Genomic DNA, 12,341 nt, shown 5'->3' on the forward strand with positions numbered 1-12,341 from the left:
GCTTTGAAGTTCAATGTGCAATAAAAAGTTCATTAAATAAGATGTGGAATCGTGAAAATAAGGTTACAGAAATGTTAACAAAGGATCATTTCCTGCTTCCTGTTATACTTAAAAAAAAAAAAATGTATGTCTCTAAGGAATTTATGTCACCATTAAAACTACGGAAGAGTAAAAGGAAGGACAGGCCTGGGTCAGAGAGAGGGTGAGATGCCTGAGGAGATGTCTTGGCGAAGACCCAGCCTGTTGTCTTAATTGAGAGCTTAGGGTCTAAGGGGAGAATGGAAGCCAGAAAGATATAGAGACAGGTCTCAAATTCTTATGATGAATGGTTTGAACCCAACATTTCTAGTGGCGTGTGTGTGCACTCAGTCGTGTCCAACTCTGCAATCCCATGGACTGTAGCCCACCAAGCTCCTCTGTCCATGAGATTTCCCAGGCAAGAATACTAGAATGGATTGCCATTTCCTCCTCCTAGGGGATCTTTCCCACCCAGGGATCAAACCCACATCTCCTGCACTGGCAGGTGGATTCTCTGCTACTGAGCCACCAGGGAAGCCCATTTCTAGCAGGGATGGCTCCAAATGGATTGCCACGGCCTCCAGTGGTGCAGGGACTGGGGCTGTGTAGGGAGCACTTGGAGTCATTGGGTTTCACCTTCAGACAGTGACTGGTGCTGGCAGGTGCCTCTTGTCCACTTGAGGTAGAAAAGTAGAGACAGAGAGACATGGAGAGCCAAGACGGTGAAGAGAAAGAGGTGCGTGGGATGCGTAGCAGAGCATCACTATAGCTGCCTCACGGTTCCACTGGCGGCTGGTCCACGGCTACACTGGCTTGCTTTCCAATGGTGACCTTTTTTTTTTTTTTGCCATGTGGCACTGTATGTGGGATCTTAGTTCCTCGACCAGGGATCAAACCTGTATCCCCTGCATTGGAAGCATGGAGTCTTAACCACTGGACCACCAGGGATGTCCCTTCTGAACTTGTGAACTCTGTGAACCTGTGAATTCAGTCCCTTCTGAATCTGTGGTGACCTTCTAAAGTGAGCAGAAGGTCAAATTTCGAGGCTCAGGGGGTGTCCTGGAAACCCCAAACACTAAAAGCATATCCGTGCCTGGCGTGGCCTTCGGGTCAGGAAGGCACCCCTGTCCTGACAGTGCTCTTCCCTGGCCCAGCCACCGGGCGCATTTGACAGTCCCCTGGGGCTCAGGGTTCTGACTCGATAATGGCCAAGGGTGTCTGTACGTTTCAGAGGTTGCCCTGTTCTCCCACATTCTGATCTGAGTAGTGGATCTAGGCTTCTCCCCCGACACCACACAGTCTGCTAGAGGGCCCTGGTTCTTTTATTAAAGGAAGGGCAGCCACAGATGATCGTTCCTGGTAAATACGCTTCTCTAATGACAGATGGGACCCCATCAGCACCTTTGTTTCTTGGCATATACACACACACAGATGCTGGGATGACATACCCTGGGAGCCGAAGCAAAATAAACAGCTCCCTTGGCTGGGGGCAGGGAAGGTTCCTATTTCTCATGGACCCTCCTTGCTTGGGCAGTGGACATCCACGTGTGATGCACACCCAGCCCCCGCAGCCTTGCTGGCCTCTATTTTGGGGGCCAAATATCCCTAGAGACCCACTTGCTTATATAACCATTAATGACCATTTAATTACCACTCATATTTAATAGGAAACAATTACGTGACCTGGTGGTTCAGATGGTAAAGAATCTGCCTGCAATGCAAGGGACCCAGGTTCGATTCCTGGGTCAGGAAGATCCCCTGGAAGAGGGAATGGCTATTCATCTATTCATGTTGGTATTTTTGCCTGGGGAATCCCATGGACAGAGGAGCCTGGTGGGCTACAGTCCCTGGGGTTGCAAACAGTCAGACACGACTGAGCAACTAACACTCACACTTGACTGTCACTTTTCAGCCAGAGGGCCACTGTGCCTATAGCTGGCAGCCATTAGTCTTGGTGCCAATGATGACGGTGCCATATCCCACCAGCTGAACACAGATACACATCTCCTAAAGCACACAGCAAGGTCAGTGACGCTGCTGCTGACGGCCCAGGCGGGGCCCCACTCACCCTCTCTCTTGTGGCCCGGTCGTGGTTGAGTCTCATGAGTTCTGCAAACCTCTGTTCATAGAGATGAAGCAGCAACACCAGGTACAAGCCTGAATTCATTAGCTCATTTTGTACCTACAGGTGGACAAGAAAGCCTTTAAGTTCATCTATAAAATATTCATGGGCTCAATCATAGGGTGGAGGATCCTAGGCCAAGAGGGGACAAGAAATAGGAATGGGAGCCCAAGCCCCAAGGCAAGGCCTGCTCTGGAGGGGGACCGGACAACAGAGCAGAAGGGGACCCGGGGTGGAGGCATCCTGGAATCCTTGACTGCCTAGTGGAGGATGCCTGAAGAAGCTCCTGGCCTGGTCCTGGGCTGTGGACACTCACTGAGTAGTTACCTGCCATGGCCTTGAGCTGAGTGTTGGGAGAACACAGGGCCAAAGGTCTCAGCTCCCTGCTGGGACCCCATTCTGTGATGTGGGAGAGAGTGTGCCTCATTCAAAGACGGCTCCCGTATCAGTGGGATGTGTCAAGGGCCACAGAGGAGTTGTGAATGGGAAGAAAGAGGCTGGTGGCATATGACCTGGGAGACAGTGTCTCTGATGGTCCTAAAAGGATGGGAGGGACTTTGGGAGGTGGCTCTGAGGGCCATTCAGGGCCTTTTAGACAGAGGCCCTGAATGGCCGCACACACATGAGGGGGCGGAGTGTTTGTTGGGCAAAATTCTCTACTCGTGTAGCTGGAGTATATGGGGAAGGTGCTGGCTTTGAATTTTTAAAAAGTCTTGCCGTGGGCTGGGGAGATGGTGCGGTGAGACCACATTAGGCAGAACGGAGGCAACTGGATGTCATGTTGTGTGTACACGTGTAGCCGCTGGCCGCTGAGAAGGGGAGTCAACCGGATAAGACTGTATGACTCAGGAAGGCAGACGGGTCTGTTGGAGAATCTGGGACACATGTCCATGGTGGGAACATTTGATGTTCCTAGATCCCTTATTTGCTCAGGGAAAGGGCCTCAGGCCTTAGTTCTCTAACTTTCTCCCTTCACAACTGGGCTTAGTGATGGTCGCACCTAGGGGCTCCCTGACTCCCCACCCTCCCTGGCTGCCCTATTGTCATCTAAGCCCCAGAGAGCATGTGCCCGGTGGGGCCTCGGAGGCCCAGTGGGGCCTCAGATGCCACGTGAACCTCAAGGCCTCTGCGCGTGCTCTTTCTCACATGGTTTGTTGGCTTGCTTTTGTGCGTCTGTTTCTGTTGAAAATCTTTATTTAGCCGTGCAGGGTCTCAGTTGCAGCACTCGGAACCTTTGCTCTTTAGTTAGGGCATGTGGGATCTTCAGCTGCAGCATGCAAACTCTTAGTGGCAGGAGGTGGGATCTAGTTTCCCAGCAGGGATTGGAGCCAGACCCCCTGCACTGGGAGCATGGGGTCTCAGCCTCTGCACCACCAGGGAAGTCCCTTCATGTCTCTGCTGTGAAAACTCCTCTGCCAATTTCCACCTTTCCAAGGCTGTGTCCATGACTTTCTTTACAGCCGTCACAAGGTCGCCTCCTTGCAGAAGGCTTCCCGATGAAACGCATTTGTTCCAGGCGTTCCTCCCTGAGTCCTAAGCCTTCGTCTTTGCTGTGTATGCCGCGTCGTGCACTGGCTGATATCTTTGCTTTTTCTCGGTGGGTGGGTGGTGGTGTATTTCTCACTGGTGCTGACAACACTGGGAGGTTCCTCTAGGGAAGATCTGACCATTCGAGTGACCGTGGTTCCTCTGTCCTTGGCTCCTTTGGCAGTCTGTCTTGCGGAGCCTCGCCCCGTGGACCTGCCTCGACCTTCAGTAAATTCTCAGATTTGTGATGACTCCTCCCCGTCTGCCGCTTTATTCCCCCATCTGTCCTTGGGTCAGATCTCCAGGGTGGGAGGATCGGGGATGGGCCAGACGATGCTCAGGAAACCCCAGGGGACTAGAAGCCCCGGCAGAGGGCACGGCCCTTGACATCACCCTTGGGAAAGGTCGAAACCGTGACTGCTTTCCCAGGAGAACTGAAGCTCGGCCTTGACACAGTAGCATCTCAGTGCCGCCTCCTTCCTTTCCCCCGGAGGCCCGAGGGGCTTCACACGCCCGGTGTCCTATTCCCATCCCATGGAGGGCAGCGCAGGAAGCCGGCACAGAGCACACCCCTTCCAGGATGGATCGGCTGCCAGAAAAGGTGCTCAAGCTGAGCAAAGATCCTTGCGCTCTTCCCTTCTGCATCGGGGCCAGCTCTGAATCTTGGTGACCACTGGCCTCAAGGTCACTGCTTGAGCCCCCTCCTGCCCTACAGACCTGCCTTCAAAGACTCCAGCCAACAGTCCTTAGTGGTTAGCCTATTTTTAGCCTTTCTCTTCTGACCTTGGCCTAGAACAGGCAGAGAGGAGATGGCTCGTTTCTCTTTTTTCTGTGTTAAAGGCCTCCTCCCACCTTCCCCAGGAGCCGGTGCTTCCTTTGCCATCTGTCTCAGGAGCCACCACCTCTGGGAAGCCTTCCCGGACTACCTACCACACAGACCAAGCCTTGTCCCTTGTTGACTTTTCCTCATGGGGGGCCTCCCATGAGCTGTCGATGGCTGTCTCCTGAGTGCTTGCTTCACCAGGAAGCCTTTCTGCTCCCAGACACTCCGATGCATAACGGCAAGTCAATCAGATAGAAAATGGCTTGGAACTATCAGGCCTGTCAAAGCGTGCAGGGAAATCATTTACTTTTTATGACTCCATAAGACCCGGAGGCATGCAGATGGGAAAATATCCACTAATGTTTTCTGCAGATCATTTGAAAAGTCACTTCCAGCAGATTGTGTCTCTTCCCTGGTCTGTGGGAGGGAACCTGTCACTTGGTGCCATAAATCTCGCTGGCCCAGCTCCTTTATGTGCCCTTTGCAGAGCCTGTGATGCTGGACAAAAGGGGCCGGGTGGGCCAGTCGGCGCAGACATTTCATAGTCAGCGTGGAGTCATCCTTTTTACCCTAAGCCACAAGTGGGAGGCGTTTGTTATCAGAGAGTTCCATCCGTCGTGTTTGGTCGGTAAGGGCAGGATGAGCTAATTTTTGGAGCGTTATTTATTGGAGTTGCTCCCGACCTGACCCTCCACGGCCCGTGTGCATCACACTTTGCTGCCCACGTGCAACAGCAGAGATGGGGGTGGGGAGGCACGTGAAGCAGTGGGCAGGAGCTCAGGGGGGCACTCTGCCCACCTACCAGATGTTTTCCTTCCTTTTCTCCTGCCCTTTTATTTTGTTCAAATCCATTTCAGCAGAGAGATTTGTTATGGATGGAAATTCTCAATGTAATCTGCTCAAAGAAAGAGAGCCTGGCTAAGAGTTCTAGCAAGTCTTCAAATATGTTCCAAGGATGCTCCCAGGTGTGAGGGGGATTAGGTGGCTACGTGTGTCCAGGGACATCTGTCCACAGCCGAGAGGGAGCACGGTCAGCGGCCGAGAGGGAGCACAGTCAGGCCTGTGCTTCCAAACAATGATAGCCAGAGGCCCGCTGAGCCCCTCCTGTGTGGCAGGGGCCAGGATGGCAGGGGCACTTCTTCATCACACAGGGAGCCGGGAACCCCAGAATGGGCAGCCTGGGGCCACCATGCCCTGTGACATTGGGCAAAGACTTTTAACTGTGCATGGAGAAGGGGACTCCATTTATCAGTGGGGAGAATTATAGCCTCTGCTCTGCCTCATTTCCTCAATGCGTGATGACAAAATGAGCTAATATGAGTGGACGTGGTATTTCGCAAAACAGAAAACATCCTGCAAGAGACAAGAACTTAAGCTAGGACTGGGGGCAAGGACCACATGTGCCTTGCCTGCCCCTTTGCTCCTAGTGCCTGGCCCATGCCTGGAATATTATTGCTCAATAAATACATGCATGGATCAAAGAATGAGGGGGAAAGTGTATAATTTTGGGTTAGTGATGACTTTTGACTCTTGTGGTCCCAACTTTAACACGTGTCAGAATTACTGAAAGGGCCTTTTAAATGCAGTTCCTGGACACCCCCTTTTCCCAAATGCTGATTCACTAGGTCTGGGCAGGGCCCAAGAACGTGCATTTCTAGCAAATTCCCAGATGATGCTGTGGGCCCTGGTTTGGCAACCACCCATCTCAAAGAGCTGCTCTCAGCTAAGGATCAACAGTTGGTAGCCAGGAAGCAGAATCTGGTCTGTGGATGTGTCCTGGTTGAAAGGAAGGAGGGTAGGAAAGAAGGAAGGATGTGACCACCTTCTGCTGGAAGGAGTATTCACTGCCTTGCCATAGTCGCCACCGCTCCCAGTGGATGGCACTTGGGAGATTCTGAGCAGCTGTTAATCTGCCTGGTCTCTATGGCATTTGAGTGTACAATCTCTGACCTCAGTTTTTCTTAAACTTCTTTTCTCCTGGTCCATTTTGCAACCTGGACTGTTCCTTGGAGCTCTATCTGTTGCCATCCAGGAGCTCTTCCTTCCGCTCAGAAACCCAATCAACCAATCCATCAATCAATTGTGAGTCCCACCTCCAGGTTCAAGAGCGTGCGTGCGCACACATACACACACGACAATATGGAGTTGCTTCACGGGCAACACTGCAGGGAGGTGGGCAGTGGGTGTGGAATGCCTGCTGGGCTTAATTTCCAGGCATCTTTGAGTAAGGGCGGGAGCAAGTTGATGCCAACCCTGGCAGGCCAATAAATGGACTGCCTGATGCCCACAGCCCAAGGTGCTTAGTTCAGGTCCTGGTCTCCCCTCCGCCCCTCCAGCTGCTTTAGCTTCATGGGGCCACCCCCCAGACAGCCTTTAGGAGTTCCTAATCCAGCCACCTGGAGCCTGGTAACAAGCCCTGACCCTATGGGGACCACCCAATGTCCAAAAAAAGGAGGGAAAATCAGATTTCAGTGCCCTGTTAGAGGTCACGGTTAGCATTCCTGCTGGCTCTACTCAGGTGCATTGAACCAAAGCCGGGAAACACACACTAATCCAAGCCCCTCAGAGAATACTGACAGTGCTGGCTGGGCACCTACTGGGCAAGTCCACAGTCTGTGGTCAGATGCTAAGTGAGGTATCTTAGAGGGCTTTGTCCTCAAAAGCCTGTGTGTGGAAGGCTCACTCTTTCTCCTCTCTGGTCTTTTCTTGGCTGTGCTGGGTCTTAGTGGGGGCACATGGGATCTCTGATCTTCACTGAAGCGTGTGAGATCTAGTTCCCTGACCAGGGATCGAAGCTGGGATTCCCTGCATTGAGAGCACCAAGTCTTAGCTACGACCACCAGGGAAGTCCCCGTCACTATCTTTGTGCTAAATGACAGTTACTCCCATCTTCATCCGTGGAGAGTTTCTGAACTTGTGGAAGTCACACCTCCCTAGTGCCTCCAGTTTAACTCGGACTGTTAGCAAACAGACACTACTAAATTCACCACCAGCCATCGGAACAGTCGGAACTGCCGTAAAAGAGGGAGCTCTCGGCTGCTTTCCATCCGCAGATAAATATTGCACATTGGTTCTTGCGACCTTTGTTCTCCCACCAGGGTAGGTCTGTCAATCTAGTTTCTCCCTGTGATTATAATGAAGGGCATTTTCAAAAGGCTTTGATGGCCTGTCAAGTTCTCCTCGAAACTAATTTAAACTCTTTTCTGCTTCCATGTCGTGTAATTAGTGTGCTGGGTATTTTCCATCTTCCCCTCCAGCTCCATTTTTCACCCTGCTCTGCGGCCGAGAGGCTGATCTCTATGGGTTGCGTTTACTTGGCCCCCTTGTGCTTGGGCTCCCCATTGTGTTCAGGTCCTAGGAGGAGACCAGAGGGCAGGAGGAGAGAGGCTGGGGTAGTTATCTCCCGGTTCCCTCTCTGCGGGGCAGTGGGGTGGCCATGGCAGCTTTCCCCTACTCACAGGCGGGTGGTGACTCCTGGAGCCATAACCCAGGATTTAAAAAGGTAACTATAGGACTGCCCAAACTCAGGGGAACCATTTCGACTCTGTTGTGCTTTTTGCACAAAAAAGGTCTGGCTATAGGCCAGGGCTTCCCTGGTGGCTCAGCGGTCAAGAATCTACCTGCAGTCCAGGAGACACAGGAGACGTGGGTTATCAGGTTCAATTCCTGGGTCGGGAAGATCTGGAGGAGGGCATGGCAACCCACTCCAGTATCCCTGCCTGGAGAATCCTACGGACAGAGGAGCCTGGTGGGCTGTGGTCCACAGGGTCCGAGAGAATCAGACACAAATGAAGCGACTTGGCACACACACATTGACAGGCCAATGATCTGAAAGCCAAAGTGACTCCTCTGAAGAGTGACATTTCAGTTGCTAACAATGATTTTATGGTTTTTATATTATGCCCTTTACAGTTGTGGTTATTAATCATTTTTTCCCCTAATTGCGTGATGAGGGAGGTCAGTCTTGAATTATAATGGTAACGATGGGACGTTTTCATTTGAGAGAAATATCTATTGACTGCTTATTGTTTGCCAGGCATCGTCCAGATCAGCACTACCCAATAGAAATACCGTGTGAGCCACCAATGCAGACAACACATGTAACCTGAAAATTTCTAGGAGCCACAATAAAGAAGTATAGAAAGAAACTGGTGAAATTATTAATAATTTTAATAATGTATTTTATTTGATCTGATATGTTTTAAATATCACTTATACTGTAGTACGGGCTTCCCTGGTGGCTCAGTCGGTAAAGAATCTGCCTGCAATGCAAGAGACTTGCGTTCGATTCCTGGGTCAGGAAGATCCCCTGGGGAAGAGAAGGGCAACCCATTCTAGCATTCTTGCCTGGAGAATCCCATGGACAGAGGAACCTGGCAGGCTACAGTCCATGGTGTTGCAAAGAGTCAGACACAAATGAGCAACTAACTATTTATTTTAAACTATAATATAAAGTTATTTATGTGATTTTTTTTTTTAAGAGTGAAAGTGAAGCTGCTCAGTCATGTCCAACTCTTTGTGGTCCCATGGACTGTAGTCTACCAGGCTTCTCTGTCTATGGGATTTTCACTCTTAGTTTCGGACTGAGCCTTTGAAATTTGGTGTGTAACACAGCACATCTGGACTGGAAGTAACCACTTGTTTGTGAGCTAGCTGTGTCTGTGGCTTCCATGTTGGGCAGCATAGCTCTAAACAGAAGTGTTTGCCTGAGACATGGGCAATGAACTATTATTTCGGGCATAAACCACCTTCCCATCTAAAGTTAACTCTTTCACAGTACTAGAATTGCAATCCAATGGCCCAGGGGAGTTAATTCACGAGGTGTTTTGTTTTGTTTTGTTTTTAAACACACAATAGGGAAATTCCATGGTTGTCCAGTGCTTAGAACTAATTGCTTTCACTGCCGAGGACACAGGTTCAATCCCTGGTTGGGTGCAGCCAAAAAAAAAAAGCACAGAGTAAACAGGTAAACAGGTGCTTACATGTTTTTAAACCCTGAGCAAAGCTGTTCCTCATTACCCCCCAAGATTACTCAATATATAAATTGGGGACTATTTCTCCAAGACCCTGATTTTTTTTCTCTTGTGGCTATTCAACTTCAATTGTTTCAGCAAATTTGGGTGTGGAGCTTGCCAGACTTTTCCTATCTCTATATGTCTAGTCAGCTACTTCAGCTTCCTACTTTGTCCCTGACAGTAGTGGGACCTCAGCAGTGGGACTAAGTCTTCTAATCCTCCAGTGGTCCGATTTGGGAACAGACTTTCTCAGAGAAGCGAGCTGAATTGGGAGCCTTGCACAGGACCTCTGCACCCCACCTCCACTATTATTCCTGGTATCAGAGAAAGAGCTCCTTCCTGCCTTATACCTCTACCCATGTGGACCCAGCATGGGTAGGAGGTTCTCTTACCCGGGACTGCTGGTGCTTCTGGTAGAACTCGGTCACATTGAAATCATCCAGGTTGACCAGTAGGCTTTGCTTACACATCTCACAGGTCTTTACAGCACCAAGATCTGCTCCTTAAAATGAAAGAATTTTGTTACACGTAACCCTTTTGGTGTTGACATTTTGAGAGCGAATTTGTATGTGTTAGGAATTCTGAGTTTTGGTGGCCTTTTTATAGTGGGTCATCTTCTGTAGAAAATGACCTTGAACCTGAGAGCTGAAATTTTCTTTGTCATTGTTTTCATTATTATGCAAGCTTCCCATGAGTGAAATTCCCGTGACTTTTAAATAACAGGTCTTGCTCTCTGTTTAAATATAAACACATAGGTTCATAAACTTGGAATTACTACATGGAGGCTGAGAGTCTGTGACACACGTGTTTGCCAGAAGAGTGAACATTGGGTCTATGTTACTGATGTTTTTCCTGGTAGATCTAACACAAGCCCAAGCAAATAAATTAGTAAGGACCAAATTGATGGCAGAAGCTATCCTCGACCTATGGCTTAAAAATCTGCCTTTACTTCTGCCTATGTAACTCCCCGATTGAGAAAGTGAGGGACCCCAGGCCCACATGTGGGCTGTGGTATAGCGATATCTGGGTCGAACACTTGAGCCTGAGCTCAGCCTCATTTGGGAAAAGACACAGGAGAAGGCTTCCTTTGTTCCTGGTTTGTTGTTGTTGATTTTTTGTTTTGTTTTTTAATATAGTTATTTATTTGACTGTGCCAGGTCTTACTTGTGGCCTGTGGGACCTTTAGTTGTGGCATGAGAACTCTTAGTTGTGGTGCATGGGATCTAGTTCCCTGACCAGGGATTGAACCTGGGCCCTCTTGCACTGGGAGTACAGTCTTAGCCACTGGACCACCAGGGAGGTCCTCCTGTTTAGTTTTGTTTGATGCGAATTCTAGATCAGCACGTTTCCCCCCCTTTATCCTATTCCTCAGTGCAAAGTGGAAGATGCAGATCTGTGGTTGTTATATCTAAGCAAGTGTGATGCCGTCTGTCCTTTCCCCTGGTGTAGGTGCTGCATTTTGGTTAATGATGTACTGGTGTTTGTTTAATGCTTTAGAAAACAGAGGACTGGGAATTCCCTGGTGGTCCAGTGGTTAGGACTCTATGCTTCCAGTGCAGAGGGCCCAGGTTTGATCCCTGGTTGGGAAACTAAGGTCCCACAAGCCACCAGGCACGCCAAAAAAAAAAAAAAGAATACAGAAGACTAATCAGTTACTTGAATTTATTTGGTAAAGATAGAGTTTGTACAGTTTTACAATCCAGTTCTACTTTTCCCCAGTGGGGATACAAACAGGTAGTAAATTATAGAGACTTTCAAAAGACAAGGATGAACACTGATCCCTCATCTGCATTTTGATGACTTGATTTTTTTTTTTTTTTAACAACATTCTGTAATACTTAAGGCTATGGATCATCCCATGTGTCCTCCAGTCTAATCCTGCCTAGCACACCCAGGCCAGAATTGGCATTTACAAGCATTTAGCAGCACTTTCATCACATATCTCATGAGTAATTTTTTCTGTTCTAGATGTTTAATTGGCCCAAATTTCTAGCAAGATAAAGCATTGCACGGCAGGGTCATTAGCTGCTGAGATCCACTTGTTCTTTGCTCTCTGAAGGGCTAGGTTCTCTGCTCACTGTGCAAAGATGCCTTTAAGCAACTCGGGCTGCAGTTGCTACTACTCTCCTCCAGATGTGGAGAAAGGGCCTTGAGGAGAGAAGAGTTAACTGGTTCATCCCGAGTGTTCATTCCCTGATTAAATGGTGTGCTGTGCTTGTTGGGGGGGGGGGCTGGCCACAACCCATGGGGACAGGGTCAAGGTCAAGGTCTCCTGGATCGTCTAGCACAATGACAACCAAGGAGGACAGCATGGAGGAGAGAAACAGCCTCTGGCTCTAGGGTAAAAAGTTTGCAGAGATGGGGACTCTGAAAGACATAGCAGGTCTTTTCAAAGTAAACTCTTCTTTGCATTGGCGTCCCCCCTTTTTTTTGTTATTCAAGTTGCTCTTGTTCATAAATATTTTAAAGAAACTTCTTGTTCCCTGCCAAGAAAACTACAGCCGACCTACTGACGTGGCTATATTTAGGTTATAACCTCCCCAGGGCGTTGAGAATGGGGACTTCACACCCAGTTACAAGCTCTGTTAGAGACAGAGCTGCCAAAATGAGCACAATGGGAATCTCTTTATCTAATGTAGGGCTAGAAAAATTACATTGGTAGGCTTTTCCTTCCCCTGTTCCAGAAAGGCAGCTTGGCTCAGTTTCTGGGTGTCAAGCCTCTCCACACCTTCTCTCACAAGTCAAAGGAAGCAGGTCTTGCTGGGGGTCTACCAGCTGTCCTGACTGCTGGGTGCTTGCTGAAGTCCAAGCATGGGCCTGTTTGTGGTTCCCTCTT

The 12,341-nt window shown here is 49.4% G+C and overlaps 1 protein-coding gene and 1 non-coding gene across 10 annotated transcripts in view; one reads left to right on the forward strand and one right to left on the reverse strand.

The window, feature by feature from the left end:
• The window catches only part of MARCHF10 (membrane associated ring-CH-type finger 10), a 103,838-nt gene that overhangs the window by 11,899 nt on the left and 79,598 nt on the right, over positions 1 to 12,341 (reverse strand). For 8 of the 9 annotated variants that reach the window (XR_011562105.1, XR_011562104.1, XM_070773728.1 and 5 more), the window contains 2 exons: positions 9,898 to 10,007; positions 2,087 to 2,200 (listed from right to left, as the gene is read on the reverse strand). Coding sequence is in view for 7 of the 9 variants with exons in the window: in XM_070773728.1 (XP_070629829.1) it covers positions 2,087 to 2,200; positions 9,898 to 10,007 (224 nt within the window). In the remaining 2 variants the exon portion in view is untranslated. Of the gene's footprint in view, positions 1 to 2,086; positions 2,201 to 2,224; positions 8,800 to 9,897; positions 10,008 to 12,341 lie in introns of those variants that run through there. The other variant, XM_070773727.1, reaches the window with a different exon arrangement.
• TRNAW-CCA (transfer RNA tryptophan (anticodon CCA)) lies at positions 11,022 to 11,094 on the forward strand. The gene has a single exon. It is a non-coding gene; the product is annotated as a tRNA-Trp (tRNA).

Source organism: Bos indicus, chromosome 19 (assembly GCF_029378745.1).
Source record: "Bos indicus isolate NIAB-ARS_2022 breed Sahiwal x Tharparkar chromosome 19, NIAB-ARS_B.indTharparkar_mat_pri_1.0, whole genome shotgun sequence".
Lineage (NCBI taxonomy): Eukaryota > Metazoa > Chordata > Mammalia > Artiodactyla > Bovidae > Bos > Bos indicus.